The 19447-nt window shown below is 40.9% G+C and overlaps 1 protein-coding gene across 5 annotated transcripts in view; it reads right to left on the reverse strand.

Annotated features, from left to right (window-relative positions):
- Positions 1–19447, reverse strand: part of pam (peptidylglycine alpha-amidating monooxygenase) — a 160568-nt gene that overhangs the window by 92092 nt on the left and 49029 nt on the right. For all 5 annotated transcript variants that reach the window (XM_052525124.1, XM_052525120.1, XM_052525122.1 and 2 more), the window contains exons 7-10: positions 12627–12718; positions 11393–11476; positions 8108–8156; positions 250–317 (exon numbers count right to left, since the gene is read on the reverse strand). In XM_052525124.1, coding sequence (XP_052381084.1) covers positions 250–317; positions 8108–8156; positions 11393–11476; positions 12627–12718 — 293 coding nt within the window. The remainder of the gene's footprint in view (positions 1–249; positions 318–8107; positions 8157–11392; positions 11477–12626; positions 12719–19447) is intronic.

Below are 19447 nucleotides of genomic sequence, written 5' to 3' on the forward strand. Positions count from 1 at the left end.
GGGGGAGGGGGGCTAGCTATCTCAAAGTGATAAATTCCCTCATTCCCATGTCCCACTGACTTGTAATTACAAAATAAATGTTTTCCGGTGGAAGTAGTCAACTGCCGAAATTGAATGTATGTCCTGACAACGTAATGGGGAGAGGGGGGCTGGACAAGCATTGTGCTGCACACAGTGAGTGGAGTGGCCTCTCTGAACTCATACAGACACACAGACAGATACACAGAGACAGATACACAGACAACATACCTTTATTTCCTGGAAGGATGACGGTGGTCACAGACATCATCAGATACATGCCAGCAATGAAGGGCTGTCTGTGGAAAGAGAATAGACAAAGAGGCTAAATCAAACACTGATCTGGAGTCAACGGGTGGTGAGATTATTTTACAATGACTCTATACAGGGTGGATAGATTGTTAGTGGACACAGATCTGAAGTCAGCTTTACACTGACATTTAACTGGATGGATAGTATCACGTTAGTAGTCACTGACCTGAAGTCAGTTTTACACTGTCATTAAACAGGATGGATAGTACCACGTTAGGTTGGACGTGTGGTGCCCGAATAACAACCTCTCCCTCAACGTGATTAAGACAAAGGAGATGATTGTGGACTACAGGAAAAGGAGGACTGAGCACGTCCCCATTCTCATTGACGCGGCTGTAGTGAATCAGTGGAGCAGGTAGAGAGCTTCAAGTTCCTTGGTGTCCACATCACCAACAAACTATCATGGTCCAAACACACCAAGACAGTCGTGAAGAGGGCACGACAACACCTATTCCCCTCAGGAGAATGAAAAGATTTGGCATGGGTCCTCAGATCCTCAAAATTGTCTACAGCTTCACCATCGAGAGCATCATTGATTGCATCACTGCCTGTTTCTGGCAACTGCTCGGCCTCTGTCCACAAGGCACTGCAGAGGGTAGTGCGTACGGCCCAGTACATCACTGGGGCCAAGCTTCCAGACATCCAAGACCTCTATACCAGGCGGTGTCAGAGGAAGGCCCTAAAAATTGTTAAAAGACTCCATCCACCCTAGACATAGACTATTCTCTCTGCTACCGCACGGCAAGTGGTACCAGAACACCAAGTTAATTAAATGGCTGGCCAGACTATCTGCACTGTCCCCCCACCCCCTTTTATGCTGCTGCTACCTACATGTGCATACAGTGGGCCAAAAAAGTGGCCCCATTCATTCTTTCCTTTACACGGATCAGTCGTCCTGGTCCCTTTGCAGAAAACAGCCCCAAAGCATGATGTTTCCACCCCCATGCTTCACAGTAGGTATGGTGTTCTTTGGATGAAACTCAGAATTCCTTGTCCTCCAAACACAACGAGTTGAGTTTTTAACAAAAAGTTATATTTTGGTTTCATCTGACCATATGACATTCTCCCAATCTTCTTCTTGATCATTCAAATGCTCTCTAGCAAACTTCAGACGGGCCTGGACATGCACTGGCTTAAGCAGGGGGACACGTCTGACACTGCAGGATTTGAGTCCCTGGCGGCGTAGTGTGTTGCTGATGGTAGGCTTTGTTACTTTGGTCCCAGCTCTCTGCAGGTCATTCACTAGGTCCCCCCGTGTGGTTCTGGGATTTTTGCTCACCGTTCTTGTGATCATTTTGACCCCACGGGGTGAGATCTTGCGTGGAGCCCCAGATCGAGGGAGATTATCAGTGGTCATGTATGTCTTCCATTTCCTAATAATTGTGGATTTCTTCAAACCAAGCTGCTTACCTATTGCAGATTCAGTCTTCCCAGCCTGGTGCAGGTCTACAATTTTGTTTCTGGTGTCCTTGGTCTTGGCCATAGTGGAGTTTGGAGTGTGACTATTTGAGGTTGTGGACAGGTGTATTTTATACTGATAACAAGTTCAAACAGGTGCCATTAATACAGGTAACGAGTGGAGGACAGAGGAGCCTCTTAAAGAAGAAGTTACAGGTCTGTAAGAGCCAGAAATCTTGCTTGTTTGTAGGTGACCAAATACTTATTTTCAAATAAATTTTTTATATTTTATATAAATATTATTTGCAAATAAATTCATAAAAAATCCTACAATGTGATTTTCCGGATTTATTTGTCTAATTTTGTTGAAGTGTACCTATGATGAAAATTACAGGCCTCTCATCTTTTTAAGGGGGAGAACTTGCACAATTGGTGGCTGACTAAATACTTTTTTGCCCCACTGTATTACCTAGACTAACCGGTGCCCCCTGTATATAGTCTCGCTACTGTTATTTTACAGCTGCTCTTTCATGATTTTATATTTGACTTATCTATTTTTTACTTATCACTTATTTTTCTTAAAACTGCATTGTTTCACCATCGAGAGCATCATTGGTTGCATCACTGCCTGTTTCTGGCAACTGCTCGGCCTCTGTCCGCAAGGCACAGAGGGTAGTGCTTACGGCCCAGTACATCACGGTAAGTCAGTATTTAACTGTAAGGTCTACACTTGTATTCGGCGCATGTGACAAATAACATTCGATTTGAAAACACTTACACTTTCATCTGATCAACAAATTGATTATGTTAATCACAGACTCAACCAAATTACTTTATTTAAATAGGCAAGTCAGTTAAGAACAAATTCTTATTTACAATGACGGCCTAGGAACAGTGGGCAGAACGACAGATTTGTACCTTGTCAGCTCGGGGTTTGAACTTGCAACCTTCTGGTTACTAGTCCAACGCTCTAACCACTAGGCTACCCTGACACCCCGCTTTGTTAATCAAAGGGTTAAAATAAGCACATTTCTGCTGTACTCAACCTTTTTATCCAAGTAAAGTACATGTTGGATAAAAATGTCATAACAGGCCATATGTCGATAAACTTCCAAATGTTGACAAAACAAAATAATCAGAAAAGGTGGGATCTTTTTGTGTCCGTAAAATTAATCATGTGAGAAATAGCCGTGGAAACATATATATATATGTATATATATATATGCCATTTAGCAGACGCTTTTATCCAAAGCGACTTACAGTCATGTGTGCATACATTCTACGTATGGGTGGTCCCGGGAATCGAACCCACTACCGTGGCGTTACAAGCGCCATGCTCTACCAACTGAGCTACAGAAGGACCACACAAACACCTTTACACGCAAATATTGATATAATAACAATCCTATCGATGTAAAGTTTGAGTTGTGTGGTCCTCTCTCTATGACTCGGGAAAGCATACAGTTTATTAGGCTACAGATTAAATACATGATGATGAACTTCACAGGATGATCAAAGTGCACCGTGATGAGCTTGAAGCTCCTTTCCAATAAATATCAAGGGTTTTTTCTGGTGACATGATGATCAATGCTTGGCTGTCGTTTGACAATTAAAAATGATCTCCCTCTTATCCATAATCATCTCATAATGTATGCTATACCCACACTGTATCTGCAAGGTTTTGGCTGGAAAGACCAAAATGGGCACATTCACTATATGATGCAACATTTATAGTGGAAAAAACATCAGTAGAGTTGAAAATGCAATGGATTCCCATTTAACATGTATTGATAGATTCCCATTTAACTTGCATTGATGGAGACCAATTTAACCTATATGTTTATTCGGTACATGGGAATTTAAACACAAAAGTTATTAGTTTTAATGTGCACTACGTCATCACGCACAGCCTTTTATCGACAACAAGTACATTTGATGGAAACATCTCTGGAGGGAAATATTGCTTTTACGCAGATCTTAGAATGAAAATCTGTGGCCAATTGGATGGAAACCTATCTTGTGAGCCAGAATGGCAACAGACTGCTATAATTTGTTATTCCCAGGACACCATAGATAGACATTACTCCCTCTAGCTTGAGCCAGAATGGAGACAGACTGCTACAGACAATAAATGTGCCCATCCAGTAGTATGGCAGTGGAGTGAAACTGGAGTATGGAGACAAAGTAGGAAGCGGACCGGAGCCGGCACCTTTATCCATCAGCCACCTCTTATTCCATCACTCAGAGGAAACAGTGGAACGGTACAAAACGTTTAACGTAGATCACTCAGAGGAACGGTACAAAACGTTTAACTTAGGTCAATGACCCGTTTCAATAATGTCATTTCTCTTTGACAGCACAAGGTACAGAAACTATTTATAAATTAAAAAACAGAAACTACGATTTAAGAGAGAATAGGCGTTGGTTTGAAGCCAAAAAAGAAAGGAAATTCAGATGAGCACCACAATGTCTATTTCACCCATGCTCTACCAAGGTTTTCCAGCACACAGCTTTAACCTACTACAGTAGCTATGTTGGTATTTTTCTTCAGACTATGTGTAGGCATGTTTCTTAGGATTTAAACCTTCTCAAACAGCTTAACTTATACTATTACAGGATGTGGTTCCACAGTAATGTGATTTGTACGACATACAAGTTCTTCTTAGGGATCGGCGTCCCGTCAACGGGACAGTTGTAAAATCATGCAGCGCCTTGTGTCATCATCACAGATTTTAGAGAAACAACAAATGTCGGTACATATAAGTGTCTTATATCGGCTGAAAGCTTACATTCTTGTTAATATAACTGCACTGTCCAATTTACAGTAGCTATTACTGTGAAAATGCCATGCTATTGTTTGAGGTGAGCACCTAACAACAAAACACTTTTTTTCACCACAATAGGTTTGTAAAATTCACCTCTGAAGGTGAAATGTGTACTTACATTCTGAAATCTTGATCTGATTTATCATCCAAACGGTCCCAGAGATGACATGAAGTGTCGTTTTGTTAGATAAAATAATTTTTCATAACCTAAAAAGGTCCATATAGAATGCACGATCGATTTTGTATTTCCACTCGCTCAATTTGCAAAGAAAGGAATCTTTGAAAATCTAACCCTAAATGTTGTTTCAACCGGTCAAATCACGTTCGTATGTATTCCGCAGAGATCCTAGAACGTAACGAGACTTCACTATATCATTAGGGTTGTAGTATATCCTATAGGACACCATATTTGGTCAGAGAGCAACTCCATGGCACGCCGATGACACATTTCCACAAACTTCAAAGTATTTCCTTTCTAATGGTACCAAGAATATGCATATCCTTGCTTCAGGGTCCGAGCTACAGGCAGTTAGATTAGGCATGTCATTTAGGCAAAAAGTAAAAAAATGTGGGCTGTCCCTAAGAAGTTTTTTTAAAGTATTGGATTCCCCACACACCACAGTAAGACATTATCCCATTCTGCTACCTTTTCATGTTTGCTTGAATGCAAGCTTTGCTTTCACACTGACAAGACCATTAGGCTTGATTGAGCTGTTTTGTCTTGTAGTAATGTGGTGCATGACTGTATTTCACTATACCTTTATTGTAGAAAAGCATGTCATTGACATGTCATTTTAGCTAAACATGTCATTGTATTGTATTACTTTCACTGTAAAGCATCATTTCAAAATCTGAGACAACAGGTGGATTAACAAAAGGCTAAACTGTGTTTTGCAATATTGCACTTGTGATTTCATGAATATGAATATTTTCTCGTAATATTATTTGACCGTTGCACTATGCTATTCAGCATTGCTGATGACAATTATACCGGATCCGGATGGGTGGTTCAGAGAGGTTAAAGTAATGATGGACTTTCGTTTTTCTTTGCTTATTTGAGCTGTTCTTGCTCAAATATGGACTTGGTCTTTTAACAAATAGAGCGATCTTCTGTATACCACCCCCACCTTGTCACAACACAACTGATTGTCTAAAATGCATTAAGGAAAGAAATTCCAAGGCACACCTGTTAATTGAAATGCATTCAACATGACTACCTCATGAAGCTGGTTGAGAGAATGCAAAGAGTGTGCAAAGCTGTCATCAAGGCAAAGGGTGGCTACTTTGAAGAATCTCAAATATAAAATATATTTTGATAAGTTAAACACTTTTTGGGTTACTACATGATTCCACGTGTGTTATTTCATAGTTTTGATGTCTTCACTATTATTCTACAATGTAGAAAATAGTCAAAATAAAGAAAAACCCCGGAATGAGTAGGTGTGTCTAAACTTTTGACTGGTTCTGTATATATACACCAGTATACACAATATATAATTTTAATAGCAGGACAGTGTAAAGTTCATTATCCCTCTGAAGGGTATGAATTAGGCTGTTTGAGAAGGTTTGAATCCCAAGCAACCTGCTTACACATAGTTTGCAGTACAATACTTACTGTAGTATGTCAACGCCGTGTGCTGGAAAACCTTGGTAGAGCACGGTTGAAATAGGCATTGTGGTGCTCATGTGAATTTCCTTTCATTTTCGGCTTCAGACCAATGCCAATTCTCACTTAAAATGTTTTTTATCTAGTACAAATATGGCTGTTCCCCGGGAGCCGAAGACATGGAAGTCGATTAAGGCAGCCCCCCGCACCTCTCTGATTCAGAGGGGTTGGGTTAAATGCGGAATTTCAGTTGAATGCATTCAGTTGTTCAATTGACTAGGTATCCCCCTTTCCCTTTCAACTATTTGTATCAGTTTGAATCACTTTCAAAATGGGGGACTTTTATTTGAAGGCGAACTGCAAATTCCACTATTGTGGCTAATCCTCATTGTGGCTAGCTTCACACATGTGTGCACGGCAGAGTTGAAAAATATCCAACAAGTGGCAGAGTTGTAAGTTTGGCACTGTTGATCAGCACACATGATTAAAACATGTAATGAAGACAGGGGGAAGGAGCATACTGGAATGTATTATAGATGTTAAACTGGTGAGTTTTTCTTATGCTAGCAAGCATGCACATGCACACTGCAGTCAGTGCACAATAGAGCCAGGAGGCTCTGTTAACGTCAGACAGCAAAACAAATTCTCAGCAGTTTGAGTTGTGTCCTGTCAGACAGTGAAATGTGGCTAGCTCTTACTGTGCCTGGACTATGGAGTAGCAAGCTAGTGTTGCAAAGGCCCATTGCATGCATAGTAAGTTAGCAGCATGACAATTTGTCCAAAGTTTGGGGTTGGTTTTGAGCTGATGTACGTTAGCTTGCTAGCTATGTTTTGTGGAAAGGACTGGCATTTGGACATGAACTAGCTATCATTAGCTAGCTTCAGCTGTTTTTGTCTGGCTCTAACTAGCTAGCTTGCTAATGGCGGAAGTTATTTGTGTAACAAACCTTCCATAAACAAAAATAGCTAGCTACCTTACTTTGCCTGTTTGTTAGTTAGCTAGCTAGCTTTCAGCTGACTGGAGTTAGCTAGCTAGCTACAGAGGCTAGCTGCTGGACTTTGTACAATCAAGCAAACATTAGCTAAGTAACATTAGCTAGCTAGCTACCTAGCTAATCAAAATTGTCAGAAATGCTTCAAAAATGTAGCACGTTATTGGTTCTTAATGGTCAGAAATGAGCTTGTGAGATCGATAAATTATAAATGTTGCACCTACAAATTCAGTGAAGTCCGATGGTCATTTTATGAACACTATAGTCTCGTTTTAATCCGACATCTAGAATTTGAGCTAGGTAGGCGCAACAAATACTCTAAAAACTAAATTGTTAACGACCCTGTTAAAAAATCTTATATGTGGTTCTCGGTAACGTACGGACAGTTCATGACCTCCAATCAAGTTTATTTTCTCATTTTCAACTAGATTTGCTTCATGTTGGCTTAGATATGATGGTAGGGAGATTTTAGTTCAATACTGAGCTTCAACCAATGCCTATAATAAATCCTAGTCTTTTTTTCTTTATTAATTGCATACTTTTTAATTTGTATTTATCCACTGTTTCAGCCGTTGTTTCAAATAAGGGGGCCAATAAAAAAGTGCTGGGTTGGACTTCATTCCACTCACATCACACTTATGATGCTGCCCACAGATAAGTATTGTAGGTTAGTAGTGCACTATATTTGACAAGAGCCTTATCGGCCATGTTTTAAAAAAGTAGTGCAATATAAAGTGAATATGGTGCCATTTGGGACGCAGACCAATACAAGTAAAATGTTCTCTCTGTTCAACTGAATGAATCACCCAAATTGGGTTGTTTGTGTCTGTCCCAACCCAATCCAATTAGCCTGCGAAGCTGCAGACATATACAACGGTTATAAATGACAGTAAATGATTACATAGTATTTCCTGTAAATATGGAAATGTACTACAGGTAATTGATATAATACTTACGGTTTGGAAGTCATTCGTAAGGTAAGTCCTGAGCAATCTCTATGGTGGTCTGAAACAAAAAACGTGCAATTAGCCGACAACAAATGATCGATTTTTATCATTTTACCTTTATTTAACTAGGCAAGTCAGTTAAGAACAAATTCTTATTTTCAATGACGGCCTAGGAACAGTGGGTTAACTGCCTGTTCAGGGGAAGATGGACACCAGATTTGTACCTTGTCAGCTCGGGGGTTTGAACTTTCAACCTTTCGGTTACTAGTCCAACGCTCTAACCACTAGGCTACCCCAGAATGCTGTTTTGATGAAGCCCAGTCGGATTCACTCTCTACTGCAGGTGTTCTTTTACGACTGTAAAGCACCGTAATACATTATTAAATTACAGCACTATTATGGCTCCCTATTATCTTCACCGTGCACTACTTTGGACCAGGGCCCATAGGGTTCTGGTTGAAAGTAGTGCACCATTTAGGGAATAGGGTGCCATTTAGGACACAGATTGAGTCGTCGTCCCTCCCACCCAATAGGCTAGCCATGTTTACACAGGGGGGTTTAAGCAAACACCAGACAAGCCCATTGAAGTAAGCTAGCGCCGCGGCGGCTAGCTGTAGCCCCAGAGCTCCTGCCCCTGTGGCTACACAGCAATACCATAGGGTTTATTTCTGGAGCTGCCTATTAACATACAATAATCCTGAGAAGCTGGTTTGCATTCTAACACATGTGGGCAGGCACACAACACACACATCTGTACTCCTCAGAGAGCACTCATTTGCATAGTTAATTGTTTAATTCCAGCATTCATGTTCATCATTATAATCAACTTCTTCATTTCCTGCACTAATGTGTTATCATTTACACATTGTGTCACACTTATTTTGTCTTGGTGTGCCTCCATTTTAAAAAAAATGTTTAAAAAAAAAAAAAAAACTTTCCTTGACTGAATAATTATTCTCCTCTTTGACTGTGACTACACAGCAGGTAGTACAGTTCTCAGTTCTGCACTCCCAAAGTTATTGACTGTTTTTGTGCTTGCCAGTTAGCTAGTAGCTCTCAGCTGTTAGCAGCCAATGGCTAGCATTCTTTTACTGGCGATAAAAAAGGATGATTGCCATCACTTGTTTGAGTCAGTATTGAATTATTTAACGTAACAATTTAAACATTAAACCTACTAAACAATTAATTTAGACCCAGCAGTTGTGTGCAGTTGCCCAGCTACTAAAAGGGCTATTTGAGACTCGCGTTTAGTTGAAGTTTTACGGTAACAACTACACCATTTTCCTCAAGCGTCTGTTTTTTTTGTTGTTTAAAAAAATATATATATTTAACCTTTATTTAACTAGGCAAGTCAGTTAAGAATAAATTGTTATTTACAATGACGGCCTGTTCAGGAGCAGAACAACGGATTTTTACCTTGTCAGTCCATCAACCTTTCGTTTACTGGCCCAACACTCTAACGGCAGGGTAGCCTAGTGGTTAGAGCATTGGACTAGTAACCGAAAGGTTGCAAGTTCAAATCCCTGAGCTGATAAGGTACAAAATCTGTCGTTCTGCCCTTGAACAGGCAGTTAACCCACTGTTCCTAGGCCGTCATTGAAAATAAGAATTTGTTCTTAACTGACTTGCCTAGTAAAGATTAAAAAAATAAAAAATAACCACTACGCTAACTGCCGTTTTACGGTAATTAACTACACCATTGTCCTCAAATGTCTGTTTTACGATAATTAACTACACCATTATCCTCAAATGTCTGTTTTACGGTAATAAACTACACCATTATCCTCAAACATCTGTTGAGCGTCTCTTTGTTTTCTAGGTAAAAGTACTGGCGTCTTCCACCAAACCAAATATTGTTTGTAATTCGGGTCATAGACATGCAACATTTGCATGCTGCCTCAAGGCAGCCCAGTAATGTCAGGCAGCCCAGTAATGTCAGGTAGCCCAGTAATGTCAGGTATCCCAGTAATGTCAGGCAGCCCAGTAATATCAGGCAGCCCAGTCATTCCAGACAGCCCAGTAATTTCAGGCAGCCCAGTCATTCCAGACAAGCCCAGTAATTTCAGGCAGCCCAGTCATTCCAGACAAGCCCAGTCATTCCAGGCAGCCCAGTAATGTCAGGCAGCCCAGTAATATCAGGCAGCCCAGTCATTCCAGACAGCCCAGTAATTTCAGGCAGCCCAGTCATTCCAGACAAGCCCAGTAATTTCAGGCAGCCCAGTCATTCCAGACAAGCCCAGTCATTCCAGGCAGCCCAGTAATATCAGGCAGCCCAGCCATTTCCCTAAGAAAAGCCCCTTTATGGTGTGCCTGTCCTGACTTATATTGGGGAGAAGAGACATCCACTCCAATGTAGTATTCTAATGCCAATACACTCCCCTATTGGGCCCTGGTCAAAATTAGTGCACTACATAGGGAATAGGGTTCCCTTTGGGAAGCAGACTCACTCAATGCACAATCAATGGCCACTTAGTGACAGAACTCTCTCTCAGCTGCCACTGGGGGCGAAGCTGTCGCAACGAACGTGGAACAACACAAAGGTTTGCTGTTGAGTCTTTTGGGAGCTCATTGTGGGGGAAGAGAACAATAACCACTTAATGCTGTGGGGGAACAATAACTGTTTTCAGTCCCTAATTAAAATAATCTGGTTGTGAAAGCCTGAATAAAACAAAACTGGAAACGCTTGGTGATAAACACATATTAACTATGAGAGTAATGAACTGTACAATAATTACCAGGTACTGTATTTGAATACAAAGCAGGAACAATATTACAGTCTAGGTGAATTCATCACTTTTTTTTAATACATGGGTCACCCAATCTGGTTCTGCGGGGCTACAGGGGTCACCCAATCTGGTTCTGCGGGGCTACAGGGGTCACCCAATCTGGTTCTGCGGGGCTACAGGGGTCACCCAATCTGGTTCTGCGGGGCTACAGGGGTCACCCAATCTGGTTCTGCGGGGCTACAGGGGTCACCCAATCTGGTTCTGCGGGGCTACAGGGGTCACCCAATCTGGTTCTGCGGGGCTACATGGGTCACAGACTTTTGTTTCAACCCAGCCCTAAAACAGATTAATTGATTGGCTAAATAGGGTGTGTTAATGCTGGACTGGATCAGACCCCTGTATGGCGTGTAGCTCCAGGACCAGGGTTGGTGACCGCTGTCATTCCTGCTTTTCCCCTCATGATTCCAGGAATACTCCAACCGGGATTTATAGAAAACCTGTGAATTTTTGGGGAAATTACAGGGAATTTTGCAACCCTACTGAAGTTTTATCACCAATCACCACTCACCACTAAAAGCGTGGACATCCCCATAGTGGATTTGCAGCACAAAGTAAGTGATTCTGGATTTCCCTCCAACTTTAAAACCGACATCTGGGAGAGAAAAAAAAACAAATAAAAAAAGACAGGCACAAGTAATTAAGGTCTCTGTGAGGGCTGCAAGAATGAGATGCATTGATAAGGAAATAACTCATTGGAGAGCAATTACAGTAACGCAGGCTAAAGCCGCAGGATTACCAATCATGGATCTACTCTCTCCAGAGCTCACTGGGGTAGAATCTGATCTCTCCCCTCTCCAGAGAGCACTGGGGTAGAGTCTGATCTCTCTCCTCTCCAGAGCTCACTGGGGTAGAATCTGATCTCTCCCCTCTCCAGAGAGCACTGGGGTAGAATCTGATCTCTCCCCTCTCCAGAGCTCACTGGGGTAGAATCTGATCTCTCCTCTCTCCAGAGAGCACTGGGGTAGAATCTGATCTCTCCTCTCTCCAGAGCTCACTGGGGTAGAATCTGATCTCTCCTCTCTCCAGAGCTCACTGGGGTAGAATCTGATCTCTCCTCTCTCCAGAGCTCACTGGGGTAGAGTCTGATCTCTCCCCTTTCCAGAGAGCACTGGGGTAGAGTCTGATCTCTCCTCTCTCCAGAGAGCACTGGGGTAGAGTCTGATCTCTCTTCTCTCCAGAGAGCACTGGGGTAGAGTCTGATCTCTCCCCTCTCCGTAGAGCACTGGGGTAGAGTCTGATCTCTCTTCTCTCCAGAGAGCACTGGGGTAGAGTCTGATCTCTCCTCTCTCCAGAGCACTGGGGCAGAATCTGATCTCTCTCCCTCTCTGAATCTGATCTCTCCTCTCCAGAGCTCACTGGGGTAGAGTCTGATCTCTCTTCTCTCCAGAGAGCACTGGGGTAGAGTCTGATCTCTCCCCTCTCCGTAGAGCACTGGGGTAGAGTCTGATCTCTCCTCTCTCCAGAGAGCACTGGAGTAGAATCTGATCTCTCCTCTCTCCAGAGAGCACTGGGGCAGAGTCTGATCTCTCTTCTCTCCAGAGAGCACTGGAGTAGAGTCTGATCTCTCCTCTCTCCAGTGAGAGAGAGGTGGAGAAGAGAGAAAGATGGAGGGAGAGAAAGATGGAAGGCACAAAGAGAGAGAAAGATGAAGCAGAAAGAGAGTGATTGGGAGGAGAGAGAGAAAGATGAAATGGTGAGAGAGAGAGATATTAAAGGGCAAAAGAAAGAGAGAGACTGTGTACCTGGGGGTAGCCTGGTGGGTGGGGCATTTCGGGCCCAGGCGTACATGATGGAGGCTTCGTCCTCACAGGTCCCCTTGACACTCCCACAGTCCCTGAAAGAACCAAATAACAGCACTGGGTCAATACAGCCCCTCTCAGTGGGTACAATATTGATGAGTCACACACACACACACACACACACACACACACACACACACACACACACACACACACACACACTGCGTCTTTGCTATGGTTTGTGCAGGCAGGTGCAGAGTTTAGCGCTTGCATTTATTTTATTTTTTTTCCAAAGGAATTCAATTAAAAAAATGTAGAGAATAAATCAAACCTAAAATGTTAAAGAAGACTGGCCCAGCTAGCACAGAACATTCTGGGAACCATATGTTTCTTAGAGCTTGGTGAGAGCGTGGTTGTCCTATTGTTATTTAGCATAAAACTTTCCCACAACTTTCTGGAACCGGTGCAGAATAGTTGCTTGGGTTTGAAAGATTTTCAGCAGATTTGAAAGAACTTCATAAAAAAGAAAAATGTAACCGTTATTTTCTTGGTATTTCATTACTTTGACAGAAAGTTTCCTGAAAGTTCAAACATGGTTAAATGTAATTAACATTTTGGTAATGTTAAAAGAAAATTATCCAAGCGGTTTGACATTGGGAATGTTCTCAAATAGTTCAGAGAACGTTAGGAAACAATGTTCTTCTGTGGGAATTTCAGCACTTCAGCATAACGTTTCCTACACGTTTCCTCGTGGTTCTATTTAAAGACATGTTCTTTAATTGTTCAGAACATTAAGAAACAGCGCTCTTCTGTGGGAATTTCAGTACTTCCACAAACATTTCACCCAAGTTCCCATGTGGTTCTATTTAATGTCATACATTGACTACATTCTGGGAATGTAAAATTTTTTGGGATGATTTTAGTAACTTTCAGAGAATGTTATTTAAAAACAAATACATTCTGTTCTCAGTGTCTACAAAACTCTCAATCAGGTGTGTTGGCCACGCCCACTATCTGGCCACACCTGATCTTAATGAGTGCTTGTTTCCTTTGAAATGGGGTCTGTTTAAATAGCCTAATGTTAACAGCTTTGTTTGCATAAAAAAACATGGCATGCTAGCTCCATCCTGGTGGCGCAGTGGACTAATTCCAGGGATAGAGAACAGAAGATCCTACAGTCGAATCTCACCGATGCCGTGTCAAAATAACAAAAAACTGTTTGCATGATTTATGCCCAAGCAAATTAATTTCCACGTGTCACACTGTATCTGTGTTGGGAGTTCCAAAATGTAACCTAAAATAAGCTAGCAGTGTTATTAGAAGTACTGTTTAAACATTCGTGAATGTTTTAAGGAAGTTATTTAAAAAAATCAAAAACAAACGTTACATTTTGAGCATAGCGATAAGAATAACCAAAAGAAAACTTTCACAACATTTAGAGAATGTTCTCAGAATGTTATTTAATTACCTTAAAATACTCTTACATTTCCGATCTCAGTGTGTTAATAAAACCTCCCAGGAAAACGGTCAAGAAATCAGAGTAAAACGTTCTAAGAACATCCCTGCAACCTAAAAATAAAATTCCCAGTAGAGGCAAAAATGTTGTTCTCGGGTGTTTAAAAGACATTCTGTTTCAACAGTCTGGAATCGAATGGCTTCGTTCCCACAATCAATGAGAAAACAAAAACATACGTTCTCACAACTTCCAAGGAACCAAATATGCTAGCTGGGGGGTATGTATCGAATAGTTTTGCTTAGTTATTTTTCAACCCATCCCAGGGAAAAATGCTTGGTAAATCTGACACACACAATGTAAAATAGTAAAAAGATGAACAAACACACAAACATCCATTTAAGACGCAGTCTTTAATTTGCGGTATCCACACCACTTCCATCCATCTACACCACAACAGAACTATCATATCCTAGAACACCATCCATCTACACCACAACAGAACTATCATATCCTAGAACACCATCCATCTACACCACAACAGAACTATCATATCCTAGAACACCATCCATCTACACCACAACAGAACTATCATATCCTAGAACACCATCCATCTACACCACAACAGAACTATCATATCCTAGAACACCATCCATCTACACCACAACAGAACTATCATATCCTAGAACACCATCCATCTACACCACAACAGAACTATCATATCCTAGAACACCATCCATCTACACCATAACAGAACTACAACAGAACTATCACAGAACTATCATATCCTAGAACACCATCCATCTACACCACAACAGAACTATCATATCCTAGAACAACATCCATCTACACCACAACAGAACTATCATACTATCATATCATCCATCTACACCATAACAGAACTATCATATCCTAGAACACCATCCATCTACACCACAACAGAACTATCATATCCTAGAACACCATCCATCTACACCACAACAGAACTATCATACTATCATATCCTAGAACACCATCCATCTACACCACAACAGAACTATCATATCCTAGAACACCATCCATCTACAACACAACATAACTATCATACTATCATATCCTAGAACACCATCCATCTACAACACAACAGAACTATCATATCCTAGAACACCATCCATCTACACCACAACAGAACTATCATATCCTAGAACACCATCCATCTACACCACAACAGAACTATCATATCCTAGAACACCATCCATCTACACCACAACAGAACTATCATACTATCATATCCTAGAACACCATCCATCTACAACTCAACAGAACTAGCATACTATCATATCCTAGAACACCATCCATCTACACCACAACAGAACTATCATATCCTAGAACACCATCCATCTACACCACAACAGAACTATCATATCCTAGAACACCATCCATCTACACCATAACAGAACTATCATATCCTAGAACACCATCCATCTACACCACAACAGAACTATCATATCCTAGAACACCATCCATCTACACCATAACAGAGAACTATCATATCCTAGAACACCATCCATCTACACCACAACAGAACTATCATATCCTAGAACACCATCCATCTACACCATAACAGAACTAGATACTATCATATCCTAGAATACCATCCATCTACACCACAACAGAACTATCATCATCCATCTACCACAACAGAACTATCATATCCTAGAACACCATCCATCTATCCATCTACACCACAACATAACTATCATACTATCATATCCTAGAATACCATCCATCTACACCACAACATAACTATCATACTATCATATCCTAGAACACCATCCATCTACACCACAACAGAACTATCATATCCTAGAACACCATCCATCTACACCACAACAGAACTATCATATCCTAGAACACCATCCATCTACACCACAACAGAACTATCATATCCTAGAACACCATCCATCTACACCACAACAGAACTATCATATCCTCATCCATCCTAGAACACCATCCATCTACACCATAACAGAACTATCATACTATCATATCCTAGAACACCATCCATCTACACCACAACAGAACTATCATATCCTAGAACACCATCCATCTACACCACAACAGAACTATCATATCCTAGAACACCATCCATCTACACCACAACAGAACTATCATATCCTAGAACACCATCCATCTACACCACAACAGAACTATCATATCCTAGAACACCATCCATCTACACCACAACAGAACTATCATACTATCATATCCTAGAACACCATCCATCTACACCACAACAGAACTATCATATCCTAGAACACCATCCATCTACACCACAACAGAACTATCATATCCTAGAACACCATCCATCTACACCACAACAGAACTATCATATCCTAGAACACCATCCATCTACACCACAACAGAACTATCATACTATCATATCCTAGAACACCATCCATCTACACCACAACAGAACTATCATATCCTAGAACACCATCCATCTACACCACAACAGAACTATCTAGAACACCATCCATCACCACAACAGAACTATCATATCCTAGAACACCATCCATACACACCATAACTATCATATCCTATCCATCTACACCACAACAGAACTATCATACTATCATATCCTAGAACACCATCCATCTACACCACAACAGAACTATCATATCCTAGAACACCATCCATCTACACCACAACAGAACTATCATATCCTAGAACACCATCCATCTACACCACAACAGAACTATCATATCCTAGAACACCATCCATCTACACCACAACAGAACTATCATATCCTAGAACACCATCCATCTAAACCACAACAGAACTATCATATCCTAGAACACCATCCATCTACACCACAACAGAACTATCATACTATCATATCCTAGAACACCATCCATCTACACCACAACAGAACTATCATATCCTAGAACACCATCCATCTACACCACAACAGAACTATCATATCCTAGAACACCATCCATCTACACCACAACAGAACTATCATATCCTAGAACACCATCCATCTACACCACAACAGAACTATCATATCCTAGAACACCATCCATCTACACCACAACAGAACTATCATATCCTAGAACACCATCCATCTACACCACAACAGAACTATCATATCCTAGAACATCCATCCATCACAACAGAACTATCATACAATATCCTAGAACCATCCATACAACATAACTATCATATCCTAGAACACCATCCATCTATCCTAACAGAATATCATCCATCTACAACTCAACATACAGAACTATCATATCCAACAGAACACCATCCATCTACACCACAACAGAACTATCATATCCTACAACTCAACAGAACTATCATACTATCATATCCTAGAACACCATCCATCTACACCACAACAGAACACCATCCATCTACACCACAACAGAACTATCATATCCTAGAACACCATCCATCTACACCACAACAGAACTATCATATCCTAGAACACCATCCATCTACACCACAACAGAACTATCATATCCTAGAACACCATCCATCTACACCACAACAGAACTATCATACTATCATATCCTAGAACACCATCCATCTACACCACAACAGAACTATCATATCCTAGAACACCATCCATCTACACCACAACAGAACTATCATACTATCATATCCTAGAACACCATCCATCTACACCACAACAGAACTATCATATCCTAGAACACCATCCATCTACACCATAACAGAACTATCATACTATCATATCCTAGAACACCATCCATCTACACCACAACAGAACTATCATATCCTAGAACACCATCCATCTACACCACAACAGAACTATCATATCCTAGAACACCATCCATCTACACCACAACAGAACTATCATATCCTAGAACACCATCCATCTACACCACAACATAACTATCATACTATCATATCCTAGAACACCATCCATCTACACCACAACAGAACTATCATATCCTAGAACACCATCCATCTACACCACAACAGAACTATCATATCCTAGAACACCATCCATCTACACCACAACAGAACTATCATATCCTAGAACACCATCCATCTACACCACAACAGAACTATCATATCCTAGAACACCATCCATCTACACCACAACAGAACTATCATATCCTAGAACACCATCCATCTACACCACAACAGAACTATCATACTATCATATCCTAGAACACCATCCATCTACAACTCAACAGAACTAGCATACTATCATATCCTAGAATACCATCCATCTACACCACAACATAACTATCACATATCCTAGAACACCATCCATCTACACCACAACAGAACTATCATATCCTAGAACACCATCCATCTACACCACAACAGAACTATCATATCCTAGAACACCATCCATCTACACCACAACAGAACTATCATATCCTAGAACACCATCCATCTACAACACAACATAACTATCATACTATCATATCCTAGAACACCATCCATCTACACCATAACAGAACTATCATACTATCATATCCCAGAACACCATCCATCTACACCACAACAGAAATCATATCCTAGAACACCATCCATCTACACCACAACATCATCATATCCTAGAACACCATCCATCTACACCACAACAGAACTATCATACTATCATATCCTAGAACACCATCCATCTACACCACAACAGAACTATCATATCCTAGAACACCATCCATCTACACCACAACAGAACTATCATATCCTAGAACACCATCCATCTACACCACAACAGAACTATCATATCCTAGAACACCATCCATCTACACCACAACATAACTATCATATCCTAGAACACCATCCATCTACACCACAACAGAACTATCATACTATCATATCCTAGAACACCATCCATCTAAACCACAACAGAACTATCATATCCTAGAACACCATCCATCTACACCACAACAGAACTATCATACTATCATATCCTAGAACACCATCCATCTACACCACAACAGAACTATCATATCCTAGAACACCATCCATCTACACCACAACAGAACTATCATATCCTAGAACACCATCCATCTACACCACAACATAACTATCATATCCTAGAACACCATCCATCTACACCACAACAGAACTATCATATCCTAGAACACCATCCATCTACACCACAACAGAACTATCATATCCTAGAACACCATCCATCTACAACACAACAGAACTATCATATCCTAGAACACCATCCATCTACACCATAACAGAACCATATCCTAGAACACCATCCATCTACAACTCAACAGAACTATCATATCCTAGAACACCATCCATCTACACCACAACAGAACTATCATATCCTAGAACACCATCCATCTACACCACAACATAACTATCATACTATCATATCCTAGAACAC

Source organism: Oncorhynchus keta, chromosome 9 (assembly GCF_023373465.1).
Source record: "Oncorhynchus keta strain PuntledgeMale-10-30-2019 chromosome 9, Oket_V2, whole genome shotgun sequence".
In the NCBI taxonomy this organism is placed as follows: domain Eukaryota; kingdom Metazoa; phylum Chordata; class Actinopteri; order Salmoniformes; family Salmonidae; genus Oncorhynchus; species Oncorhynchus keta.